This window comes from Mycteria americana, chromosome 2, assembly GCF_035582795.1.
Source record: "Mycteria americana isolate JAX WOST 10 ecotype Jacksonville Zoo and Gardens chromosome 2, USCA_MyAme_1.0, whole genome shotgun sequence".
Lineage (NCBI taxonomy): Eukaryota > Metazoa > Chordata > Aves > Ciconiiformes > Ciconiidae > Mycteria > Mycteria americana.
In genome coordinates this window covers 78203275-78226971 of record NC_134366.1, presented here as the reverse complement: position 1 = coordinate 78226971, position 23697 = coordinate 78203275, and the positions used below count along the sequence as shown (strand labels likewise).

The 23697-nt window shown below is 36.4% G+C and overlaps 1 protein-coding gene across 1 annotated transcript in view; it reads right to left on the bottom strand.

The window, feature by feature from the left end:
* The window catches only part of MAK (male germ cell associated kinase), a 28367-nt gene extending 7412 nt beyond the window's left edge, over window positions 1-20955 (bottom strand). Inside the window, exons 1-12 of the mRNA XM_075495624.1 lie at window positions 20855-20955; window positions 19015-19069; window positions 17943-18064; window positions 16813-16892; window positions 14879-15011; window positions 14616-14787; window positions 10374-10541; window positions 8262-8582; window positions 6961-7151; window positions 6298-6428; window positions 4530-4661; window positions 2537-2611 (exon numbers count right to left, since the gene is read on the bottom strand). Coding sequence (XP_075351739.1) covers window positions 2537-2611; window positions 4530-4661; window positions 6298-6428; window positions 6961-7151; window positions 8262-8582; window positions 10374-10541; window positions 14616-14787; window positions 14879-15011; window positions 16813-16892; window positions 17943-18064; window positions 19015-19069; window positions 20855-20955 — 1681 coding nt within the window. The remainder of the gene's footprint in view (window positions 1-2536; window positions 2612-4529; window positions 4662-6297; window positions 6429-6960; window positions 7152-8261; window positions 8583-10373; window positions 10542-14615; window positions 14788-14878; window positions 15012-16812; window positions 16893-17942; window positions 18065-19014; window positions 19070-20854) is intronic.
* Window positions 20956-23697: the final 2742 nt, after the last annotated feature.

Below are 23697 nucleotides of genomic sequence, written 5' to 3'. Positions count from 1 at the left end.
TGCTAAGTTGCAGATCCAGTACATCTGATCTGCAGTTCAGCACGAATAAGGACAACAGAGCAGGATGAACGTTTCATTAGTACTTTCATTAAACTTGGACCACAGAGAAATTTTACACTGAGTTTTAGAGAAAGGCAGGATCTTACCTTTTACTTACAGCTACTTGCTTTACTGGAACCCAGTTTAAGCACTTCAGTATTTGAAAACTAGCACTCAACAGTACCCTGGTGCTCAACATGTTGGCCTAAATCTGTCTAAAATAATGGAACCAAACTTCTCTTGTGGGAAGTGGTGCACCACTTGAAGTTGACTTTGCTGGTTCCACAGTTGAAGGCCTGCTATAAAAGTCAGACCCAATTACCCTCTTTCTTTAACCCCGGTTACAATTTTATTGTGCCTAGTTTTGGTCCAGATCTTTCTTTAAAGCAGTGCTACCTTGGGAAGGCTGACATAGCCATCCTCATTTGGAAGCGTTGTGCATTTACACACAAAATTAGTACTGAAATTATTGTCCAATGGCAGAGGGATCTGTTACAATATTTAGACCCCTGCTCCAAGAAAATGTCTTACCTTCTCCATGTCTGTCATCACTTGGGACAGTGTTAAGACTGTGCTGGCACAATGTCCAGAGAGATACTTTTCTCTAGTGGTGGGGTTCTGTATTCAGTACTATTAAACTTGTGAACTACAAGGCCGTACACAGTAGTTTTAATTTGACCTTTATCAAGTGTGAGCATTTTTATCATCTTAATAATCAGCATGGTTTCAATGCATTGAAACACAGTAAAACACAGAATATCTGATCTGACAGTTTTTCTGTCTCCTAAATCTCTGGCCTCAGTGCAATCCCAAAAGGTTCCTCTTCACACAAACACTCCCAGTCCTCTATGATAATTTCAGAGCTCAGAGCCGTGTATCTATAAGCTGGAAAATTGGTCATCTACAAACTCAAAAAGGTATCCTCAGCTAATTACAGCTGTGTTGGGTCATTGCATACCTCCCTGTTCAGGAGCACTAACAAAAAGCATTCAGCTAACTCAGTTTTGCCAGTCTGCCCGAACTGTCACTTCTATCAGTCCCACAAATAGTTGGGTCTCCATGTGGCTTCCCTGTGTCTAGCTGATGCCAGTCTCCAGCATAGTAAAGAATGATACAAAGGTCCTTGTGAAAAATACAACTTTATTAAAGTATTCTAATAAAATTTAACTTTCTTGTAGTCTTTAAGTTGTTCTTCCTTTCCAGGAATTTGCCTGAAAAACAAAAGCAACACAGTTTTAGTGGTTTGTTCACCTGCCTGTGCACATACACACACATTCTCTTATTCCCCCAGTTCCTAGTTATTTCACTGGGAGTGGCTCATAGCTGTGACAGCTCAGTAGCATTGCTTAAAATTCTGAGGTCTGAAGATAAGAACATGAGAGGCCTCAATTAATATAACCTCAAAAAGACTACTTCTGTCTGCTTCTTACCTACAGCTCAGCAAAGCTGCCTATCTGTCAAAAATTGCTCAACCATTTTTTGGTTCTCCTTACCTCTAAATGTCCAATGTCCTTTATGAGCCCTTTTGCAGGAAATGGAAGAGCGCAGCCAGGAGGAACAGTCTGGGTGAAACAGAGGTCTGGAGGGATGATCTTTTTTTGGATGAGAACAAGGGAAGGAGGAAAAAAAAAGTTCAATATAAAATAACAATAACTACAAGTAAAAAAAAATCCTATTGAAAAGCACAGTTCCTTACCTCTGACCACTGCTGTACAAAAGAAGGGGTTCTTGCTACAGAAGTATTCATCCATCAGGCATCCAGGAGGTCTGGCAGCAGGTGTATAGACAAGCACTCACGGCCATGGTGTCAGCAAGCATAAGTGTGGCCCAGGCTGTACCCCCTACCTCAAACAATATATACCCGATTCTTCATAAAGGATAAAGTCATTGAATCGTTTGAGCTGGGTAGTGAGTTCAAAAAACCCTATGAATAGTTGCAATGAGACATATCACACAGGCAGTACACACCAGAGGGGCCAGAAACTGGGAGAGAGGTGAAACATTCCAGCAGTTTTACAGTGCTCGCAGTGAACAGTGTGTTTAGACACAAACTAGGCTGCCTGGAAACCTGAGCTTCCACCCTTTTACGCTAAGGTAACTCCACCAAAATCTATGCAATCACAGCGCTGTAAAATCAGTGCAACAGACAGAATGCAGTCAGTAGTGCAAGTCCCAAGTGCTGTCATGAACAGGCAGTCCTTCAGGAGAGATGCACATGCTTTAGGATCGCTTCTTCACCATTGTCCAGCAACAGTGCAGTGACATGCTGTGGATTATAATTAGGGTAATAAAATATTCTCTGTCTTTTAAAGCACATTAAGTGCCAAGAGTCCAGAAGAAGTCACAATGAAGAGAGCAAGGTTTGACAAACAGATTACAACTGAAAATTAAGTATACTATCATCTGGAATCTGCATTATAAGTGCAATTTTTAGAAGAAAATGTAAAACAAAAACATGAAATGTGCAAAGAACAAGGCTATAATTGCTATAAATTACCTTTTGGATCCTCTAATTTTTCATTCACCCTTTCTTTGCATGATAGCTTTTCAATAGGTATAATTAAGTTCTCATCTGTAGACAAGGAAAATGGAAGGAAGAAGAAGAGGGAAAGAGAGAACTTTAGAAAAAGTTTATGAAGAACCTGGCTAGGTGATGTAAAAGAAATGAGAGAAAACAAAGCTGGAAAGAATAAATATCTGACATTTTTGTAACTATAATGTGTCATTCCTATGTTTTCTCAAGCCGGAAATGTTACTCTAACAAGTTACTTTACAAGGTCCTTTCTAATAATGGAATGAAAATGTGATTTACCAACAATGCAATCACACTCCAGTCACACAAATACATAAATCACAAGCTTAAGCACTCAGGCATATCTGCAAAGTTGACTGATCTTAACTCTTCATAAATAAAGCATTTGTAACTATTTGCTCTTATCTTATTTCACCTCAGGGCAATGTTGTGGATGAGGAAAAAAAAAGCACTTAAATAAACTAAACATAGTTATTTAAACAGTAAACAGCACAGTGTCAACTTTCAATTCTGTCAATATGAAAAAAGAAAACATACATAATTTACATGTGTTGTATTCCGTGATCGGTGCCCCAGCTATCCTGGTTTCATATGTGTCTGTCTCAAATGTTGTTGTCTCCCCAGTATATGAAACATCACACACAATTTAAGATACTGATGGAAATAATATAAAATATTTTCGAACGTACAAAATAATCACTTTTAGATTTTTTTTCTTTAAACTTTTAGTAGATACCCAAAGTAAGCCAGTAAGACAAAAGCAGGATTTTTACCATTAGCATTCATCTTAATTTTATTTTCAGTGCAATTCAGTAGGTAGATGTCTAGCTTATTGGTGCATACTTTCGGAAACAGCTCTTTGCCTTTTTATGCCTAATTCCCTTGCAAGACTATTTTATGAATATATTAATTAATTCTGAGGCACTCAGATACTATATTTCAGAAAACAAAAAGATACATACCATGATTACTTAAAAAGGTCCATTCCATTCCATCAAAATTCTGCTAGGTACTGTTATTTTTCCACTTCCTAAAATCTTTCACATAATTTCAGATGAACAACTTAGAGCTCACCTGACTTTCCAAGGGAAAATCAGATTTGTTGACACTGCAGAATGGCTACGAAAGTTCTGTTAAAAAGGGATGCAGCATCTGCATGTAAACAAACCTTCTGTACCAGCATGTAAGGCTAGGTGGTTTATTGGCATTAAAGTATTCGGGAGTGACTCATGCTAGCTGGACAATGGCTGCAAAGTTGTTAACAAAGTAACCTCCCGTAACAGGGCTATGGGACTGTGTACTTAAAGTATAAGGCTTGGTGGTCAGAAGATAGATTTTAGTCTTGAGTCTGATGCTTTCCTCAGCGAAATCTTAGATAAACCATTTAACTAGTCTTGGTCTTCACTCTATAAAATGCTGATAATAAGTGTTCTTCACCAAACGTAGTACCAAAAGGCACCTTACTGCAAGTTCCTTGCTGAAAATAAGGGGACTTTCATGCAGAAAAGTATTTAGGACAAGGCTCGTAGATTGTTAAAAGACATGTTTAGAATATTAGGCCATACTTTTATTACATGACCACACCACCCACCATCTTGTTTTCATATGTGAGACTACTGTTTGATAGAGTTCCACAGCACACTGACCAGGCAGTAATGAGGTCAAACTATTTGCTTAAATTAACACAGTAAAATAATGGTCTAAGAGGATTACAGACAAAATTTATCTTGACAGAACTTTGTAATAGGGGCTGGTCTATACTTCCTTTACGCTCTGACAGAAAAATACATAGTTTAGATATGAAGACGTTGTTATTTTGAGTCTGTCGCTAAAACAAAAAAAAATGTTAGCCTAGAAGCTAAGCCTGACAACAGAAGTTAAACCAGATGGTCTTAACAAAATTAATTAAATAAAGTATGGCGAGATATAATGTGGCCACTTTTAATTACATTTTTACCTGTAGTATTTCTGTTGAAAGTCACTCCTCCTCCAGTATGTGCCGGTGGTTTAGAAAACAACTGGTTGTTCCAGGTTCCACGTGATCCTTCTTTACTGACTGCTACTAAAGAGGCACTCTTAGGGTTTACACCTTAGAAAACAAATTATGGAAAATGTCATAAATATCAAATTTCAAACATAATTCAACCAATGAAAAATGGACATTTCTAGAATGGTAAAACAACACTGAATTATTTGTGGTATAATGTAAACACCATTAATGTAAAAGAACAATGCCTATTGATTAGGTTAGATTTTTCAGCCAAACCATGAAAACCAGACACTGATTTAAGAACAATTCTCTTCATGCTTTTGAGAGAACTTTTAAAAGCCTTTTTAGTACAGTTACTTGGTTTCTATAAAACCATAATCTCATTATTGATATTTTTGACTCTCAAACAACAAACACAAAAATACCTATAAAAAAATAGGGTTCTCAAGGCTGAAAATAAACTATTTCTTCAAGGGATAAGTTAAAAAGTAGGACAAAGAGGTTCTTGTTACTTCAGCGTGTTACAAGCATTACAAGAGTTAATGGGATTATACAGGATGAAAGCAGCTCCCAGATCTAGTGGTAACAGAACTAAAATAATACAGATAAACAACATGTATGATTCTTGGAGCTATTATTCTCTTAAGAGCTGATATTAATTATTTTTTACATCTATGCCTTTCTCATTGAAAACTCCACTAAAACCAGAGAGACATTAGAAGAAAAAAAAAATTAAAAAAGATAAGAAATATAGATGAACTTTCCATTTTTTGTTTTTCCTTTTGGACTTAAACTCTTGAGTCTCTGGGCATCCTATTTAACATTCAAGAAGGGATTTCATATTCAGAAGTCATCACTGGCCTAATGAATTCCTGAGAAATTAGTGATACATTGTAATAAAACAACTGACAATCAGGAATTCCTCTGTGAGCCACCTAAATTCCCCTATGTGGATTACAGTAGAAGTCATGATACACGCACTGTAATCATGCAAACCATCATGGCAATAAAGAAAACACACTAAGTGAGACACCAAGGCAATCATTTGATTACAGAATATATTCAGAATACTAACTGAAGCAAATATTCCCTTTTCTTTCTCCTCCTTCCCATTCTTATTCCTAGCAATTACATAATTTCACGTTATTTTCCTGATAAGACCACCCAGATTTAGACTAAGCTATCTATTTATTTTTAAGGAGGATGACTGCCTTGGGAAGGGAAGTGAGGGGTGAATTCCTACTAGTGCAAGTGACTGATATTTCTAAACACTTCCTACCAAGAAGGGTAACTCTGCTTACCAGAACTTTAAGATAAAAAAAATCCAAACCTCCTGATACTGCAAAACTGAGAACTGTGCACTATATGTTTATATACGGTAGTTTCTTTAGTCCTCAGATACACTCGCTTATGGTCAATCAGGATATATTCCTAGGAATCCAGGAAATCTGGGATTCCTATTATTGTCAGTTTTATATGTTACTGGTCGTAAGAGGGCCTATGAACTTTCATGGTGTACAAACAGTGTTGAGCTCCCTTCCACGTTTATGTAGCCAGGACCTTCTGCATCAATTGTGATGAGGTATGTTCTGGGAAAGGCATTTAGTCCAAAACTTGAAAATCTAGCCTGGTTATGAAAAGTGAAATTACCCAGTGTGATATCTAAAGTTTAAAGGTACTGTACATAGATTGTTCACAGCTTGTATTTTCCGTATGTATTGACTTTTACCCTTACCAGGTAGATATCTTGATTGTCTTAGATAGTACTGTTTTGCTGATGTATTTGATCTTCCAGAATCATTTCTCATCAGAACCTTATTTTCCCCTCCTGGCTGGATACAGCATGAAGCTTTTGGTTCTGGCACACTGAAAAATCAAAATGTTCAAACAATGTGACCAACAGCTCCAGCTCAGAATACCACAAGCTGACGCTAGCCTGAAGAGTATAGTGCTCTTCTCTTAACCTGCCTTCATCAGTAAAATTTATTCCCACAGAAAGTAACAGCCAAATCTCATACCTCATGAGAGTTTGACCTGGGACTTCAAAGAAAAAAAAGTGTATCCAACACTACTGAATAAAAGCAAATGTGGATAACTATAGCAGATCTTTCCCTAACTTAACTGATGAAGGAAATGAAGTTTGTATATCTGATTTTAGTAAAACACAGTTTCTTAATAACACAACAAACACCTAAACCATACAGTGCCTGAAAACAAATTTGATTCAATTTGGACATTACTGGTGCTCTATCAACACCACACCCAAAGCTCATACAGCTCTTTGCATTCTTGCAGACTTTTGGCGACTTAAATTTTAGCAGATTTGTCTCAATTAATCTATAAATCTACTGGAAACTGTTTACTAAAAAAATTGTGATTTTATAATTATAGGACTTACCTAAAAAGACATTCCTTGTTTTTCTTTTCTTTTAACAGTGCAATGCTAGGCTTCTTTGAACATGACATTCCAAATTCAGTGTCATCCAAGTCATCCCAGCTATCCACAGTCTTTACCAAAGTCTGACCCCATCGTCTTCTGCAGCTTTTAGGACCTGCTGCACCATTCTGAAGGCTACTAGCTGCTTGTTTCTATTATAAATGGGAAAAAAAAGCTTCAATTCCATTCTAAAATTTTGTATTTTGTATCTAGTTCACTTCCTGACTACAGCTTAAGAACTTTGAGGGAATTTTTCCCATTGTGTTGTGCCTACTTTGGCCATAGTCCTAGAATGATTTTAAGCACAAAACATAACAATAATGCCAGCAGGTATTCTGAGTGTAGCTTTTTTTGGACTGTCATCCTTAAATTGCTCAAATCTATCTGAAGTAGTGAAGTTAACCTTCTATTTGCAGACCCAGTTCAGTGCTCAGTCTCTACTACTGGTATCTTGCTGAACTCCTGCTCTCAACAGCAGCAGATGAACTGTCAAGAAGTAGGGCACAGTGATGCAGAACATTCACAGCAATCACGCTCAGGGTTTATGAGTGCCAATTGCCATGGCCCCAAAGTAAATACAGCAAATAACAGAAGTTAGTCAGGGCTTCCCTTAACATCCTCTTCCAAAGAAATTATTATATTTTAAAGCTGTCCTTTCATCTGACTGTAGTTTGCTTTCCAGTATTTTCTGAATACCTGTTATTTTTAACATACTTTATACTGTAGTTCAGTGGAAAGCAAAAAGAAGATTGTAAACCAAAGCTTAATATTCATCTTGCTAAAAATCTTACAAGCTTAGGAACTGGATGAAGTGTCAAGTTCCATGTGATTACAAGTGTTGCTCACTTTGCAGCTATCTACTAGTAGCCAACAGGTGGTAGTCAGAGAACTACCATCATAAACAAGACTCTGAGCTTTCTCAGGTATTTTCCTGCTTAAGGCAAGCAAAGTTCTCTCATATTTTTAATATTTTTGTGAATTGTTTCTCAAAGGTCAATAAACCATAGTTGTCATAACTACATTACTGCATAAGCATGCCAGTAAAGGCTATTATAAATGAACATACATTGCTGTTACAAGCAATCTATTCTTCTGATTTGCTGTAAAATTTCAGTAAGTGGCCAGTTATATCCTAATTACTCCCTAATTATCTATCTGTATTTCTTCCAATAAAAAGTATGACAATTTTCAAGGGAACGCCTGGCTGAATCTAGTAAGAACTTTTAATAAAACCACCTAAGTATTTATTGAAGACAACTTACTGGCGATGAGTTTTTATTGATAGTTGGAAAAAATGGTTGTGCCTGTGGCTGCTGCTGTTTTGGTACTTGCTGGTTAGCTGTATTCTGAGGCAACTGAATTTGCTGGAGAGGCTGGTGGTTAACCTTTGACAAGGGCTGTGGCTGTGTTTTGTCAGGTATATCAGGTGAAGACAGAGCTTCTGGCTTGGATATAGCTTCCAGTTTAGGTAAAGCTGGCTTTGGCTCTATTGGCTGAGCTGGTTTAACAGGAGTCTGCTTCTCCAGATACTGTGGAGGAGGTCCTAAAAGTTGGCCAACTTGAAAGTAAGGGTACTTCAAAGCCTGAAGAAGATACAACATGCTAATTTTACTTCAAAAAGTTGACTTTAGTAACATTATCAAGGATCTAAGCAAGTTTCTGAAGCATTTGAGCAAGCTCTACAGCACAAATGCAAGATGGATGAATACTGAGATCATATGTAAACACTGTATATTGATAACTGTCAGTTCTGTATCTTAAATTCTTGCCATCATATAATTTAGTAAGTTGGATCCACTTGTACATGTTACAGCAGTCATGTCCTTTCTTTCCCTCCTTTAGGGGGGGGGAGTTCTAGGTTTTGTGGAGTCTGTGTTTTGAGGTACATTTTACATTCAACACCATTCTATATTCATGCAGTAACAAATTTCAATCTTAAAATACAAAGTCTCCACTACCTTTACCACATGCTTAATTACATGTTTCCACTGCTAACTATGTTTTGGCAACTTAATGAACAGCTTTTTTTTTTTAATTAAAAAAAAAAAAAACAAAAACAGAAGTGTGATGATTGCCATTTAATATTAATGTATGGGTTTTACAATTAGAGGATGTTAACGAACAAAGTTTCTCCTTCATTTTCTTATCACCAGCTTTCCCTGGTTTTGTTTTGCTTTGAAGTACATTCACTGCGCTTGCTGTGCCTTCATGGTGTTTATTAGGAAACTACAGTGTCTGTCTTCAGGCAGATGTGTATTTCATTCTTTTTCTCTGACATTTTCATGTCCACTGCCAGACACACAGCATGGACATACCTTACTAACACAGCTCCTCCTATGGCACACTCTGCTACTCCTTCTGGGTAGGATCCTACTCTTTGTTAGTTTTCAAAGAGATGTTTTGCCTCAGCTGCACTTGAGAATTGCTGCCTTTGTACACATTTCCATGTATGTACATTAAACTCTCCCTTTTGGCTGTGGATTACACAACTGCTGCAGCTGCTTCCTTGGCAACTCACTTGGGCAAAACCTGGTTATTTGCTTTCATAAAGCACCATGCAGTATTCTGTGTAGAGATATATAGCACCAGACTACAATTAGATCTCAGTGGCTGTAACAATAGATATGCTTTAGAAAGTGGAGAGAAATGGTTGCTCTACTTGGTACCATCTGCTTAACCACTTCTGAATCACTTACATTACATCCACCTAGGATAACTTGCATTGTGCCTTTTTTCTTTCCTAATTGTATTCCCCTTTTATACCTTCTAAATAGGATTGCATTAGGTATGAATACTCAAAAAAATCAGTAGAATGTAACTATATTTGGTACTTGAAATACGTTTTTTAAAATTAACTTGGAGAAAAACTGTGACCTTTATGACCTATTGGTATGTCCTTCACAAAGTTCCTTCCTTATCACTTAGTACAGTTTATGTCCTGTCTCCAAGTAAAAATGATCCTTAGCTCTTCCATACTGTATTCCATCTGCAGCTTCACAAAAAGCAAAGCTTAATTTTCAATATTCCCCTTCATACAGATGGGGGAGGAGAAAGGCAGCGGCAGAAGTGACTGATAGTTACAATTCAGGAAACTTGCAGCTCAGATTTTTCTCTGTCCTGTACACAGAAAGTTTTAGAATATGCCAATACAGAAGACAACATTGCAGAAATAACTAAAGAGTTTATGATGTCTGCTGAGCCAGGCTTGGAATTTTCTCTCCTCACTACTCAGTCTCATTCCCACCAAAGCGTTCAAAATGAGGAGACGTTTCTCCGGCCATCAGTATTATGACAATCAATTGGTTTCTGTATCTACAATTTTTTAACAATGCAAGAAAATTCAGTCTTATACTTAATCATTCAGGTGCTCAGACCTGACTTGCTGTAGGTCTCTTCTTTGGATTCCAGTTCAGCATATCACTCATAAGCTGTATTGCTTCATTGCTTGCATTTGGGATGAGAGTTTTTAGGCTTATAGGGACACATTGTGGGAAACGAAAATTCATGGCAGAAGCAAGGTGGTATCCTTCTGGCCAGTCACTCTGTTTCAAAGGAAAGAAAAATGAGTACCAAAAAAGAACAAAGACTATATACCTTTGAGGTATTAGATCAAATTTAATTTTATGCAGCTTGAGTCACGCTTGGTCTGCATAGCTCCTTCCTATGTAGTGGAAAACAGGCATTCCTATTTTCCATTACAGTTGTTACACCACCAGTGAACACAGCATCAGTTTCCAATGACAGCCCTTCTCAAGCTCTCCTGTAGGTAAAGGTGGAACTGTCATTGTGGATACCACACTTGGACATAATCTATCTGAATGAGAGGAGAGTGCAGCAGTACCAGAAGCAGTATCGAACATCCCATCTACCACAGAAATGAGCTCAAACAGCTGACTTCAACATCCCTTCTGTATGGGAATATTAGAGATGAGGCCCTTCCACCCAGCATACCATAGTTGTGTAACCATGATGCAGCCTATACAATACACCACTGATTCCACCATTAAGATAGTCAATGATTAAATTACAGTTAGACACTACTGCAACAGAAAAAAGCCATGACCGCCAGATGAAATTTTTTTTTTTTTTGAGTGTTTAACTTTCCAAAAGTAAACCCTGAAGTCCTTAGTTGCTTCATAATTGCAGAATCAGAATACAGAATCACAGAATACTTGCAGAATACAGAATCACAGGATTATCAAAGACCTCAAGAGATGGTCTAGTCCATGCCCTTGTCCTTTCCGGACAGGTATTAGTCTCAAAAAGCTTCCAGTTTCCAGCACTCCACAACCACTCTAAACAGTCTATTCCAGAGCTTAATTCTCCTCAAGATTAGAAAAATGTAGGTTTCTCTTGCGACAATACAAGACCGTTGCTGAGTGTGCTATCATCCATGGATACCAAGAAGGACTATTTCTTTCTTCTCTCTAGAACAGCCTTTTTATACTTTAGAAGGCATATTTCTTCTGCTTTCTTCCAATCTTCCTTTCTATAGGCTAAAGAAACCCAAACAATTGAATTCCTGGGTCTAGGCTTTTTAAGTTTTTCTTCTTCTCTGGACTCTGATTTTTCTCCCTTGAAAGGCAAAACTTATAACTGGATATAATATAGCAAGCTGAACAGAAAGATTAGTTCATACATCAATGGACAATACTCCTTTCTCTACACACTGGTATGGTATTTGTCTTCGTTGCAACAAAATACTGTTGACATACAATGCACTATGTAGCTCCTATATCCTCTTCTACAGATGTGTTAGCTGGATAGTTATCCCCAGATATTTATGCGGCTGATTATTCTTGCCTAAGTACAGCACCGTACACACTACTAAAGAAATTTTTTTAAAGCTACATCTCTAATTTTATAAGAAACTCTGAATTCTAATCTTGTCTTCTAACATACTCAAGCCTTTCCAGCCTGCTATCTACCAACTAAAGAAGTAAAATCTATTCCATCAGAAGGCCTTTAATACAATCTATCTTTCATTGTGAATGCGAACCAGTAAAGCTTACTCTCTAAATAAGGCTTTCAAAACAGTTATGCACTTATCATGCAGTTTGTTTATAGAACTATGCTGATGACATTGTTATGAGGGACAGTGTCAGGAGCCTTACTTACTATTAGTGTTTCTTCTCTATCCACAAAACTCGTTACACTGCTACAGGAGTAAATTGGGTTGATTTGATAGAATTTGGTCTTAGGCTACCATGTTAGCTATCACTCGTTTTTTTATGTACGTCAACAACCTACAGTTTTAGCTCTGTTAACAGAGTCTATGGTAATCAAAGAACTCAAATATAATTATAACCAACTTTGGTTAAAATAAGTCTCATGACTTCAAGTGACTTCCTATTCCACCTCAGAGAATAATTTGTTCATTTAAATTAATAGAGGTAGACTCTTTCCTCCTCCGCTGCACCTCCCTCCTTTACCGGTGACATTCTGTCTGCCAGAGGTAGTGATAAAGGAACGATTTAGAAAGATGTAGCAAGGGCTGAGTGTTGAACTGGTGAAGTACAGGGATAGTGTGAAAATAGTACAAGTGCAAAAATGAAAAATACGTTTCAGTTTATAAAAAAATTAATTTGGAATTATTTAAAGTGCCATTGCCAACCTTCAACTAATGAAAATGCATTTCATTAATCTCTCCTTTTCACATCGTCACCAGCTTTTTCATTAAATTGGCATACTCCTAGTGCACCATCGCGCCAGTACTTGAATGGTGCAACTTGCTTTATTTTATAAATAAAGCAACATTTTATAAATAAAGCAACTTCATTTATAAAATAAAGCAAAATAGTTGCCTGTCACTATTTAAAAAATCCAAGCTCACAGAAGTCATTAGTATGGTATTATGGACTTAAACAAAGGAAGGCAATTGGCATTAAGATAGCTTCTGGGTATAATTCCTATAATTCCTTATTGCAGGATAATGGAATAAATGAAACTGTATGTCTGAAAAAAATACTATTTATAAAACTATCTGCAAAACCAGACTATTAAAATAACTGCTGGTGTTTTTCAGGATGCAGAACAGTACTTCACTTGTAACAAAGGCATCATTTGTCGCAATAATTCCTCTCATAATATTTAAGTACTCTTCTTACATGGTGATCTCCCTGAAGAATGCCTTAGCATTGTTGTAAGGAGATAAAATTCCCAAGTCTGCCCAGCAGATGACAGGGGCACAAAGGAACTAATTACAGGTTCCTGATCCTAGAGGGCTGATTTACAGTGTCTCTAACCCTGAGGGTCTTCAGAAGAGGCTACAGTTTTCTCTGAAATACTCAGTTGGTAATGCTCCCTGCTTTCCCAAGCAATCAGCTTGCTAGTCAGGGAATGACAGAGTGGGAACAGTCATGATTTGCTTCTGTTCAACTACTTGTAAGGTTACAGAAAAACCACAGCAGCCAGCTCAGCACTGGGCTACTACACACAATGAAAATCTCTGTGTGATCTCCCTGCACTTCCAGAACTTGTTTATGCTATACATTGAAAATGTTCCAAAAGCTAATGTGTTGCTTTCTTTCACAGATATTCTTAATGTACATCAAAATGTTCTTCTTACTATCCTAGACTTGTGAGCTGCTCAAGGAACTTAACATCTGTGTTTGAAAACTCAAGTCTTAAAATACTGCTCATATTACACATTATTTCTGATAATGTCACAATTGTCATAGCAAGCACTGTTTTACACATCATAGCAATTTTCACTTAGTCCTCTAGACTCAATTTTCACTACCACAACATATCATCTATAACTCTCCACCTCTGACCTTTTACTCTCTGCTCTGTCACGAGTTTGCACCTGTTTCTCAGTATATTCTCTTGGATGTTTTCCCACCACTTCAAGCTCTGCATGTTCCTAGCTAAGCTTAATCTATTTCTGTTTTATGTGTTTTGCTCCCCACTTCTCTATTGACAACAGCTCCTTTACTGGACAAGAATTATGCTTTATTTTATATCAGTAGAACACCAATGAAATTGATGTTTTCCTCTCCCACCCTTAGGTTTTCCAGATCTAGAGATTCTGTGTTCAGTCAGTTATTTCACAAAGTTCTGTTTGCACCCATAAAGTACTGATATACATCTGCCATCTCTTATTCTCCAAAAAATACGTATATTATATCGTCTCTTTTCAGTTTATTCAAAATTTTAAAGGTAAACTTATTCTCTTCTTGCATGTTCATGTATCCATTTGCTAAAACAACTTTTTAACTGAAGGAAATATAATTGCATACATTTTTGTATGCACTACCCAAACCTTCCTTGCTGTGGCAAAATGAAACCCTAGGAGACTTCCGATTTTCTTTCCAATATGCATAGCTTTAAATAACTAAATTAAACAATTTTATCTGGCTTTCATCAGAGAGCAAGGCTACACTTAACAGTACAATATACAATGGATGCTAATATACAACAAAAGACTAGCATTACATGCCTTAATGGAAGCTTAAAAGAAATACAGCTGACAAAACCTTAAGTCTGCAGGAAACTTACTAAAACAATAATTTATATATATGTTCTGAAAGAGAGATAACATTCAATGTTTTATAATAATTTTATTTAACTTTTTTATTTAAATACTATTCTGTGAATTTTTCTAAAAGTCTTACCTTCTTTGGAGTCCCCAATACTTGGCAAATTTTGAAGATTTCATCTACTTCACTTGTGCCTGGGAAAAGAGGTCTTAGTGTGTATAATTCAGCCATTATGCTGCCAACTGCCCACATATCAATAGGTGAGCTGTAAATAGATGACCTTAGCAAAACTTCAGGAGCTCGGTACCTATGAGGATGGAAAGAAATGACAGATAAATTAAAATGGTAAGAGAAAGGTAATTAGTTAAGATAATGTATTAATTTCTTAATATACTTACCACCTGGTAGAAACATAATCTGTATAAGGTGGCTGAGATCTTAGTTCTCTAGCCAAACCAAAATCTGCTATTTTCACAAGTTCTGGTCCAATACAGAGAAGGTTTTCAGGCTTCATATCTCTATGAAAAAATCCTATAGAAGACCAGACAGAAAAGAATGGCGAATTATTGTGTCATCACTTCTTAAACAGCAACCTCTAACAGAGTAATCCAAAGTTTGCTTTGGGATGTTTTGGAATAATATAGCTTTTTTATTTTTTAAATTCAAAATAAATGAATGGTAACTCTCACCCCAAGAAGCACACACATTTTCCCTCCAGTGATTATTACACCAGGTGCTCTTAAATTAACAAATGTAAACTGTCATTAACACACTAAGGAAAATGAATTGGCTATTGCAGCAATATCAAGTAACAAACCAATTTCAGAATGAAATCTTTTGCGAAAACTACAACTGCTGTGTCAGTTTTGGATAATGGAAAACTGAGCATCTGACATACTTACTTGATTTATAAAATTCCTTGAACGATTTTTAACTAGTTTATTTATCATTGTGACAACAATTTGCAGACAGAGACATATAAAAGGTATCAAAATTCTGCTCAGGAATGGTAATATTAGTAATGCAGGCACATAAAGTTTCTTTAATGCTTACTGTTGGCTTGAGCACCTATATACCTGGACAATGGTTAAGTTGCTAAGCAAATCAATTCTGCTGTTTAACGGGTATACACAATTTGTTGTAATATAAATCAATTTGATTGAAATTCACTTGCTACAATAAAGCATTCAATTTCTGTATGCAGAAACTGACAACCACTGTAAGAAATTGGCTGAAATTATTAGTGAAATGTAAATGTTCAAATTTATCATACCCATCATTCCCAAACACTTATGGTCAAAACAAAATATTAATATTGTAACTTAGAAATGGCAGTTTTTCTTAAATTCTAACTTTCTCCTTTATTTCATGGAGCAATGAGGAAGGAAAAGAGGATGCTAATAATCAGAGAACAGTATATGATCTTGATCAGAAAGACATAAAATGGCAATTTCTGGGTATTTGATAATACTGAACAGAACTAATTATTTATTTGAATTCATCAACAGGCCTTGCCAGGGTACATGAAAGCCAGAGATCACTGGGAACATTTTTATTTAATTTTCAGCTAATATTTTATTGCCTGTGGAAAGTTTTAGGGATTCCAATGTGATGTGAAGGGCAAGTACAAAATAAAAGAGTTGAGCAAGAAAGTAAATTACTACTTTTTTAAATGCAAAGGCCCTTAATACAAGTATTTCAGAATGCAGTTTGCAGACAGATTTTAAACATGAGAATTAAAAGTTTTGTAAATGCTGTGAAACTTTCTGTTGTTGTTGTGAACACACAGCACCTCTTATTTAGACTGTGCTTGTAATTGCTAGAGAAGTCCCATCTCTTAAAAATATTTAAATCCAGGTTGTATTTGATAAGGAGACTGTTTGAATTTCTTAGTGAACAAGTTATTTTAATATTGTTTTAGATGTAGGGTATCATATTAGTTGTAGTATCTCAAGCAGCAGAAACTGCCATCTGTAAAGTATCAATGCTCCTTAAATAAATCTTTTTAAGGAAACAGAAATGCATAGTATAGCACAGCATATGGGTTTCTTTAGTTTGTTTATTTGTCTGGCAACTAAGGTGGAAAAAAGTACTGAATAGCATATGAAAAATATCCAATACTTTCAAAAAGAAAGAAGAATATCTGATTATAGAACAACAAAGTGTAACTTCAGGTGTGGTTTAAAAATGCATCATACCTGAAGCAGATAAAAATACCTAGCAAAGGCTATTAATTATCTCTAAGAAAAATTATTCTTATTCCTGTTATTACTGTGCATTATCTTATTTTCTAAAAAAGTGCTACACAGTTAAACTCTATTATGAAACCTACCGTGTTTATGGATAAAAGCTAGCCCTTGTAATATCTGATACATCATGTTTCTGACGACTGACTCAGGGAACAACTTGTTTCTGTGAAGAAACAGATTAAAAACTTCACATTAAAAAAAAAAAAAGTATTTTCAGAACATACGTATCTCTTTATTTTGCACAACATATCATGAAAACAGACCCCTCAAGCCTTGCGCACAAAGACAGATGCAGCTGGCTCTCATCTCAAAACTTGCTTGCTGCCAGGCCTTAATTTCACTCACTTTAAGTGCTGCAGAGGGACTTCCCTGCAGAGAGGTTCATGGTCCTCTCTGCAGAAGCTGGTTGGCCGGTAGTGTGCTTGACTGGATGAACATGGAATGCTCAGTAATGTAGCACAGAAGAGACCGCACAGCGTAGCACTGTGGTAGGTGTGTTACCCAGTGGTACCCTTAAGGGAACCCTGATTGAGAGCAATGCTTCTCAGCTGTAGGGTAATATTGTGCTAATATCACTAGCAGCTATCTCAGGATGTGAACCTAAGAGCTTTCCACATTAGGAGATAAAGGTGCATGACAATGTCTGAACGAAACACACATTAAAGGCAAAAGAATTCAGCAAAGAAAAATGTTATTGAAAAGGCGGGTCCTATTCCAAAGTCCACCTCGCAAGCCTTGCTATGTACTGTTTGTCCAAGATTGCAACATCACACAGTCAGTCCATATATAGGTCTTTCTTATGAGCATGCACGCACGCACATGCAGATGACCATCCCCACCTTAAGCCAAATCCACGAGCAAAAGCAGAACAAACAGTGTTTATCCAATCCTTCCTATATTAACGTGAAGGCTAATAAAGAAAAAAAAAAATTATTTGGAATTTCTCTCATGGCTCTACACACCAAAGACATGCAAACTATCGTGTTAACAACTGAACAAACTCTTATTTCCAAAAGCATTACAATATGCAATATTGTAATGCAGAGCAATGCAGAATTCTACCCTCAGATAAGCAGGTGCAGCAACTCCTGTTCCCATCAGTGGGGCTGCAAGAAGAGCCAAAAACAGAAATTCCACTGTGTTCTTCAAGATAGCATAAGAATCATTAAATAAAGCATGATAGCGCACTATTTGTTCTGTGAAAAAGACGTACCTGTCCTTCATTAACTGATAGAGATTTTCCTTCATGTATTCAAATATAAAGTAAAGGTGGTCATTTTCTCGTATGACTTCTTTCAGTTTTATTACATTGGCATGATTTAGCTTTTTCAGAGACTGGAATAGAGCAAAATATGGCTTCATATAACTTGACGGTGACTTTGATTCCTTATCAGAACTAAATTTTTAACATATAAAAGTTTCTATCACAGAATTTACAAAACATGTCCATCTGATAGTCCGTATTTATCTTGTAATCTCTGTTTCAAAGAACAACAAAATAGCATTTTAAATTAATTACAAAGTTAAAGCAGCAACCATATTAATAGTAGTTTAAAACTTTTATTTATAGGGATTACATCATAGCTGGGGTGAAGATTAACACAAAAACCTAATTCCCTACAATGAAAGACAGTCCTGAAGCTGTTACAGCTCTTGCTCACAGAACTGAGTAAGAAAACCCAGCAATTTTTTTGTTATGAAACTTTCATGAACAAGGATTCTGTTATAGGTGCTCTTTTTGGAGATACTGATTACATGCAATCTCCAATAACTTAAACCTAAATTATGGATACGCAACTCCTTTGTTAAGGAGTTTTGTATATACAGAAGATCAGATGCCTGAAACATGGGATGACTTGGAATTTAAGCCCAGGATTTCAAGTGTTATTCTATCATTTGGCTAGCCAAAACTCTCAGTGATTTCTACAGATGCCCCAAATACAAGATATAAGGACTGGATATACACCTAGAAATCTGCCAGTAAAATGAAAGAGCAGGATGGTAAAACACAGAAGCACAGACACACACAAAATCAATTTCTTTATCTTCTCTCAAAGACAAGAGGCTTGGCTATGAGACATGGCCACTGCTTGAGAATAGTGGGATATTCCACAAAGCAGCAGAAGCTGTAGGAGTGCCAGCAGCCCATGGTTTTGTGGAATCTGTCATCCCCATTTAAAGAGTTCACAGAGTTTGGCCTTATGCTTGGACATTGTGGATGCCCTTTTCCTTCATGCAAACCTAACAGACACTTATTTTTAAATGTGGTATGTTCACCACTTTACCTTGACTTCTCTCAAATTCATACATTCATCCCATGAATAGAACTTTCTTTTCATTCTGAAATACAAGTCCGAGAGAAAGTATTTTCAGTGAACAGTACAGAATGCTTTTAGAACAAAAAAATCTAAACATGTTATTTTCCAAGCGTAGCATTAGCTATATTTTGAACTCAATTTAAAACATTCTAGAATACCCACCAGCAACATAATTAAAACCAAACTCAACTCTTAGAATTGCTAGAAATTTAAGTGTTTGATGATTAATCACTGCAAACATATTTTTAGAGGAGTAGTTAGCCAAAAGGACCATGATACTCCAAGGTATTTACAAAAACATCAGGGACACAAAATCCCTTTGTATCATTTGAACTGTGCTCTTAATAACAAGGAAAGCAACAGTGATGCTGCACATAAAACATGGATATTTCAAACCAGAAAAATCACCTCTCTGTGCCCAAGTTGCACATTCTAGGAAAAAAGAAAATTGTATTTTTGAAATCTGCAAAGTATCTTGACTGCTTAGCATTATAATTAAGCATCTGACTTGATCAGTCATTTTTACAAACCTGTTCCAAGGTATTAAATACCAAATAAAAATGGTTTCATTTTTTCAAGCAATACTCATACATACAATAGTCTCTAAACTAATCATTATATATAACAGTGTAATACATTTATTTGTAAGTCTTGCATAGATACAAACTCGGATATTTGGTGTTGCTCAGATCTTGGGATGGGGTTGTGAATGTCATGTTATTTGCCATGTTTCTGTAAAGTTCTAGCGCCTACAGCGAAGAGATTTAAACCCAAGGTTTTCATTTAAAATAGACGTATCTTCAACCAAAACTGTCTCCCCCCGAATCCCAAACTTAAAAAAAAATCACACAAAAGAATGCCAGATCCTGAAATCATGAGAATGAAAAACATGTCCCACAAAATGTTGTTCCTTTTGCCTAAAAGTAATGAAAATAATCAATTGCAGATTTTTTTTTCAGCTTAGATTAATATTAACAACTTAGGTAACAGTACTAGCAGTATACGGAGAAACCTGAAATCCACAGAAATTCTTAAAACAAAAGTAGTCAGTTATATTACAATTATCTTTCTGCAGTAAATCCATAAATGGAGAGAAAAAAAAATATCTCAGCAACATACAATTTCTGGTATTTCAACTTACGCTTTACATCCTGCTTGCAATTCTATAGGAATACAAGGGGAACTTCCCCACTCCTCTAGTACAATTTTTGTTGTTTTGTAATAATCCTTTTTAGGCAAGTATGACAATGCTGATGATTATGCGCAACACAACTTTATTAGATCCAAGGAGACAGCCTTTATTTACCTGACCAGATTGTTACCTGGTATTTATCATTGTAGCAATACCTGAAACTTAACGCAGTACCTAAAATGATTTGGGGGTGGGGGTGTGGGAATGTATTTCAATCTACCCATTAAGATGGGTATTCTTATAATCCATATAAATAAACAAACTCCCTAATTAATCAACTGCACATTCAGTTTTGCTTTTCCTTTGGTGTTAGCCTAACAATATTTTTAGAAGGAAGCACATTCGAACTGAACAAAAGCAGCATGCAATTTTACAAGCCAAGATAAATCAGTAAGTTATACAAACTGATGTGTCTCTATTGATCTGTTAGCTGAAGTCTGACCCACAATCACCTTTGTTAAGCATCTTAATTAAAAAAAATTAATTTTATTATGTTAATTTCCTTAAAAAGGGACATTTTTTTCTATTCTACACAGATAGCAGACAACAATAAAGTTAAAAGTGAAAATCTCTAAGCTTTTGCAAGTACCTTTATGGAATTTAGATGTAACATACCTTTTGATAGCCACAAGTTCTCCTGACTCGTTGCTCTTCCCCATCAACACACTGCCATAGGTGCCATCACCTAGTTGTTTCATGATTGTGTAACGGTTCATTTTTTTTAAGACCCGGATAGCAAAAAGCTTATGAAATTCTAAACGTCTTCTGTTTTATTAAAGGATTCTATGCTCTTTTATTTCCTCAGAGAAATCTTCTTCCAGACTGTTTTACATTGGTGGACGTCTTCTGATAACGAAGCAGGATATTCACTAGTCTCCTCCAAATTACAGCTACTTTGAGATCCGGATATAAAGTTTGAGAGAGAGAAGAACACCATCATTCTCACATAGATCCTTATAAAAAAAAAAAGAATAGGGAAATATGTAATTTTACAGTATTTTAGGAAAGAGACACTCTACTGTTTGTATCTAACAATGACAATCCCCAGATCTGTATGTGTTCTTTAAATAGAACACTTCAATATAACTAGTTCCTTTAAATCCTTCAAACCACAGAAGGTGCCTAGTCCAGGATTAGGGTTAGAGTAAACTGGGACCAGAGAGTCAAGATTACTGTCATAATTCCCTAGAACCAGAGAAGCATGTTTAAGGCTGGTGTCCTCTAATGGAACTCCTTATTCTTAATTTGCAGACAGCAGCAGGTTCTTAATCTGTAATGAAGGCAGGGCTGAAGTTTGGGAAAACAGACAGGAGAATCCAAATTTTGCACATGTTGCTATGGTAAACCTAGGGTCTCAATGCTGTGTTTTGAATTGGTAGTGCAAGCAGGCTCGCTACGCTTAAAGTTAGTGAGGAAAGGAGGTGAAGAAGCAAGATAAATGCTGCGTTCTTCGCCAAGGTAAATTGAGTTGTTATAAATGTACTTGGCTATCTTGCTCTGAAGTTCACAGAATTCTTAGTCTATATCCACAGTTAGGATTAGGCACAGTAATGGCTGCAGAGTAAAGTTTATTGTTCACTTTTACAAGGCCTGCAGAGAAAAGTATAGAACTCACATGCATTGGTATGGACAACTAGTTCTGAACTGTCATTTGGAAAAGAATTCACATTAAGCAATGTTGAATCTTCATCTCTGAACATATGTAAACCTTAATTTGAATCCTGATCCAAACTTGAATCTGAACCCTAGCTTTCATTCTATGCAATACTATCTGCCACCAACACTTCAGATGAAGGCCAGTTCCCACAGGTCCTATGCACAAATCCTAATTCTAACCTTAGCACCGGCTGCCTACTAAACGCAATCTTAAAAACTGGTGTTAAGGCACTTATGCAAACCCGCAGTACTCACCCACTTATTTATGCAGGCCTAGGAAAAACTAACAACAAATCACTGTACCATTTACTCACCGTAAGCCAAATGCTTAAACACGAACAAACCATTGACTGTTAACTGAATTCCAGCATTATCTCTGCCTTTTGCCTCTGCTGTCTGAAAATGCAAAATAAAGCTCAAATCAACTGGCATCCACTGTCAGCCTACCTCTATAGGAGATGCAGAATTCAGCATGCAACTCTGTAGTCCTTATCCTTATGCCAGAATTAGCTACAGGCTGGTAAGGCTGTCCAAACAGATTAAGGAACTCAAATTCAGCTGGTAACAAGCCTCAGGCTTGAGATTTACAGGCCTGGCAAAATTCAGCAATAAAACTGGCCTCTTGCAAGTGTGAATGCAGCATTCTCGAGTAGACTAGCTTGCTGTGTAAAGGAAACATCTGCCTGAACAATACACCGCTGTTTCTAAGCTGTTACTCCTTGAAATGATGCTTCCTTGGAGAAGGCGTAGTGTGCACCTTGTTACTCACTGTTGCTTCTGTTACCAGGGAGGAATCTTACATCAGCTGTCAAGATGCCAGCAACAAGTGACTGAGTGGACATCTCAATTTATAATCTTTGCATCAGACAACCACCAGTTTAGCAGTGAAAAATATAAAGAAGTTTTTATCCATCCCCCCAAAAAGCCATTGCTACAGTAAAATAAGATTGCTGGTTAATAGCATATTCTATAAAAAAGCTAAAAACCAGATTTAACAAAAAGTAACAGTCATAGACAATTCAAATTATGACTGGGCTTTAAATTGGACTTTCATATATTTAAGCCTATTGCTTTTCTCAGAATTCAGGTTTACAACTTATTCCCCAAAGTGCCTGCATGTATTCTAGTCTTTAATAGCTTGAATAATGCCATTTCTTCAACAAGACTATTTCTTGACTCTAGTAATAAGCAGATGATCAACTGTTTATGCCAAGTTAAGATACATACTAACTACTCATATCTTGCAAGTTATCCATTGTTAGTTTTTTTATATATGTATATTAAAAAAAAACAAACCAAAAACTTTCTGACAGTATTCTAATACACATTTTAAAACACAGCATCTGCATCTAAAGCATCAGCAATGATAAACTGTGTGTGCACATTTTGTGTATAGGTATACATAGACACATAACATCAAGTGAAGTTAAATGTAACAGGATTTGGGTGCCTGCGTTTCTCTGTTTCAACAAATATCATTGTACATTGTTTAAGACATGTTTTTTCAGGGGCATTCAGCAATATCTGCCAAAGATGGCCCTAGCCTGAACTCCTAGAGTTACATACTTTAAAAATTTGGAGAACTCACATGCATTTCATGCCCAACCTTTTGCTCTCTAACAAAGTGAACCAAAATACCAAGATGAAAACCTCTGTATTTGCAATAAACAGACCCAGATCTAGACACAAACCTCAAGTTTTGACCTTTAAGTCCTCTAGTTTTGGTGCCGAAATCCTATCAGCTTTCCAAGTCATTTTTGGAGTATAAATTAATCACATGCTTTTACAATTATTCCTTTTGT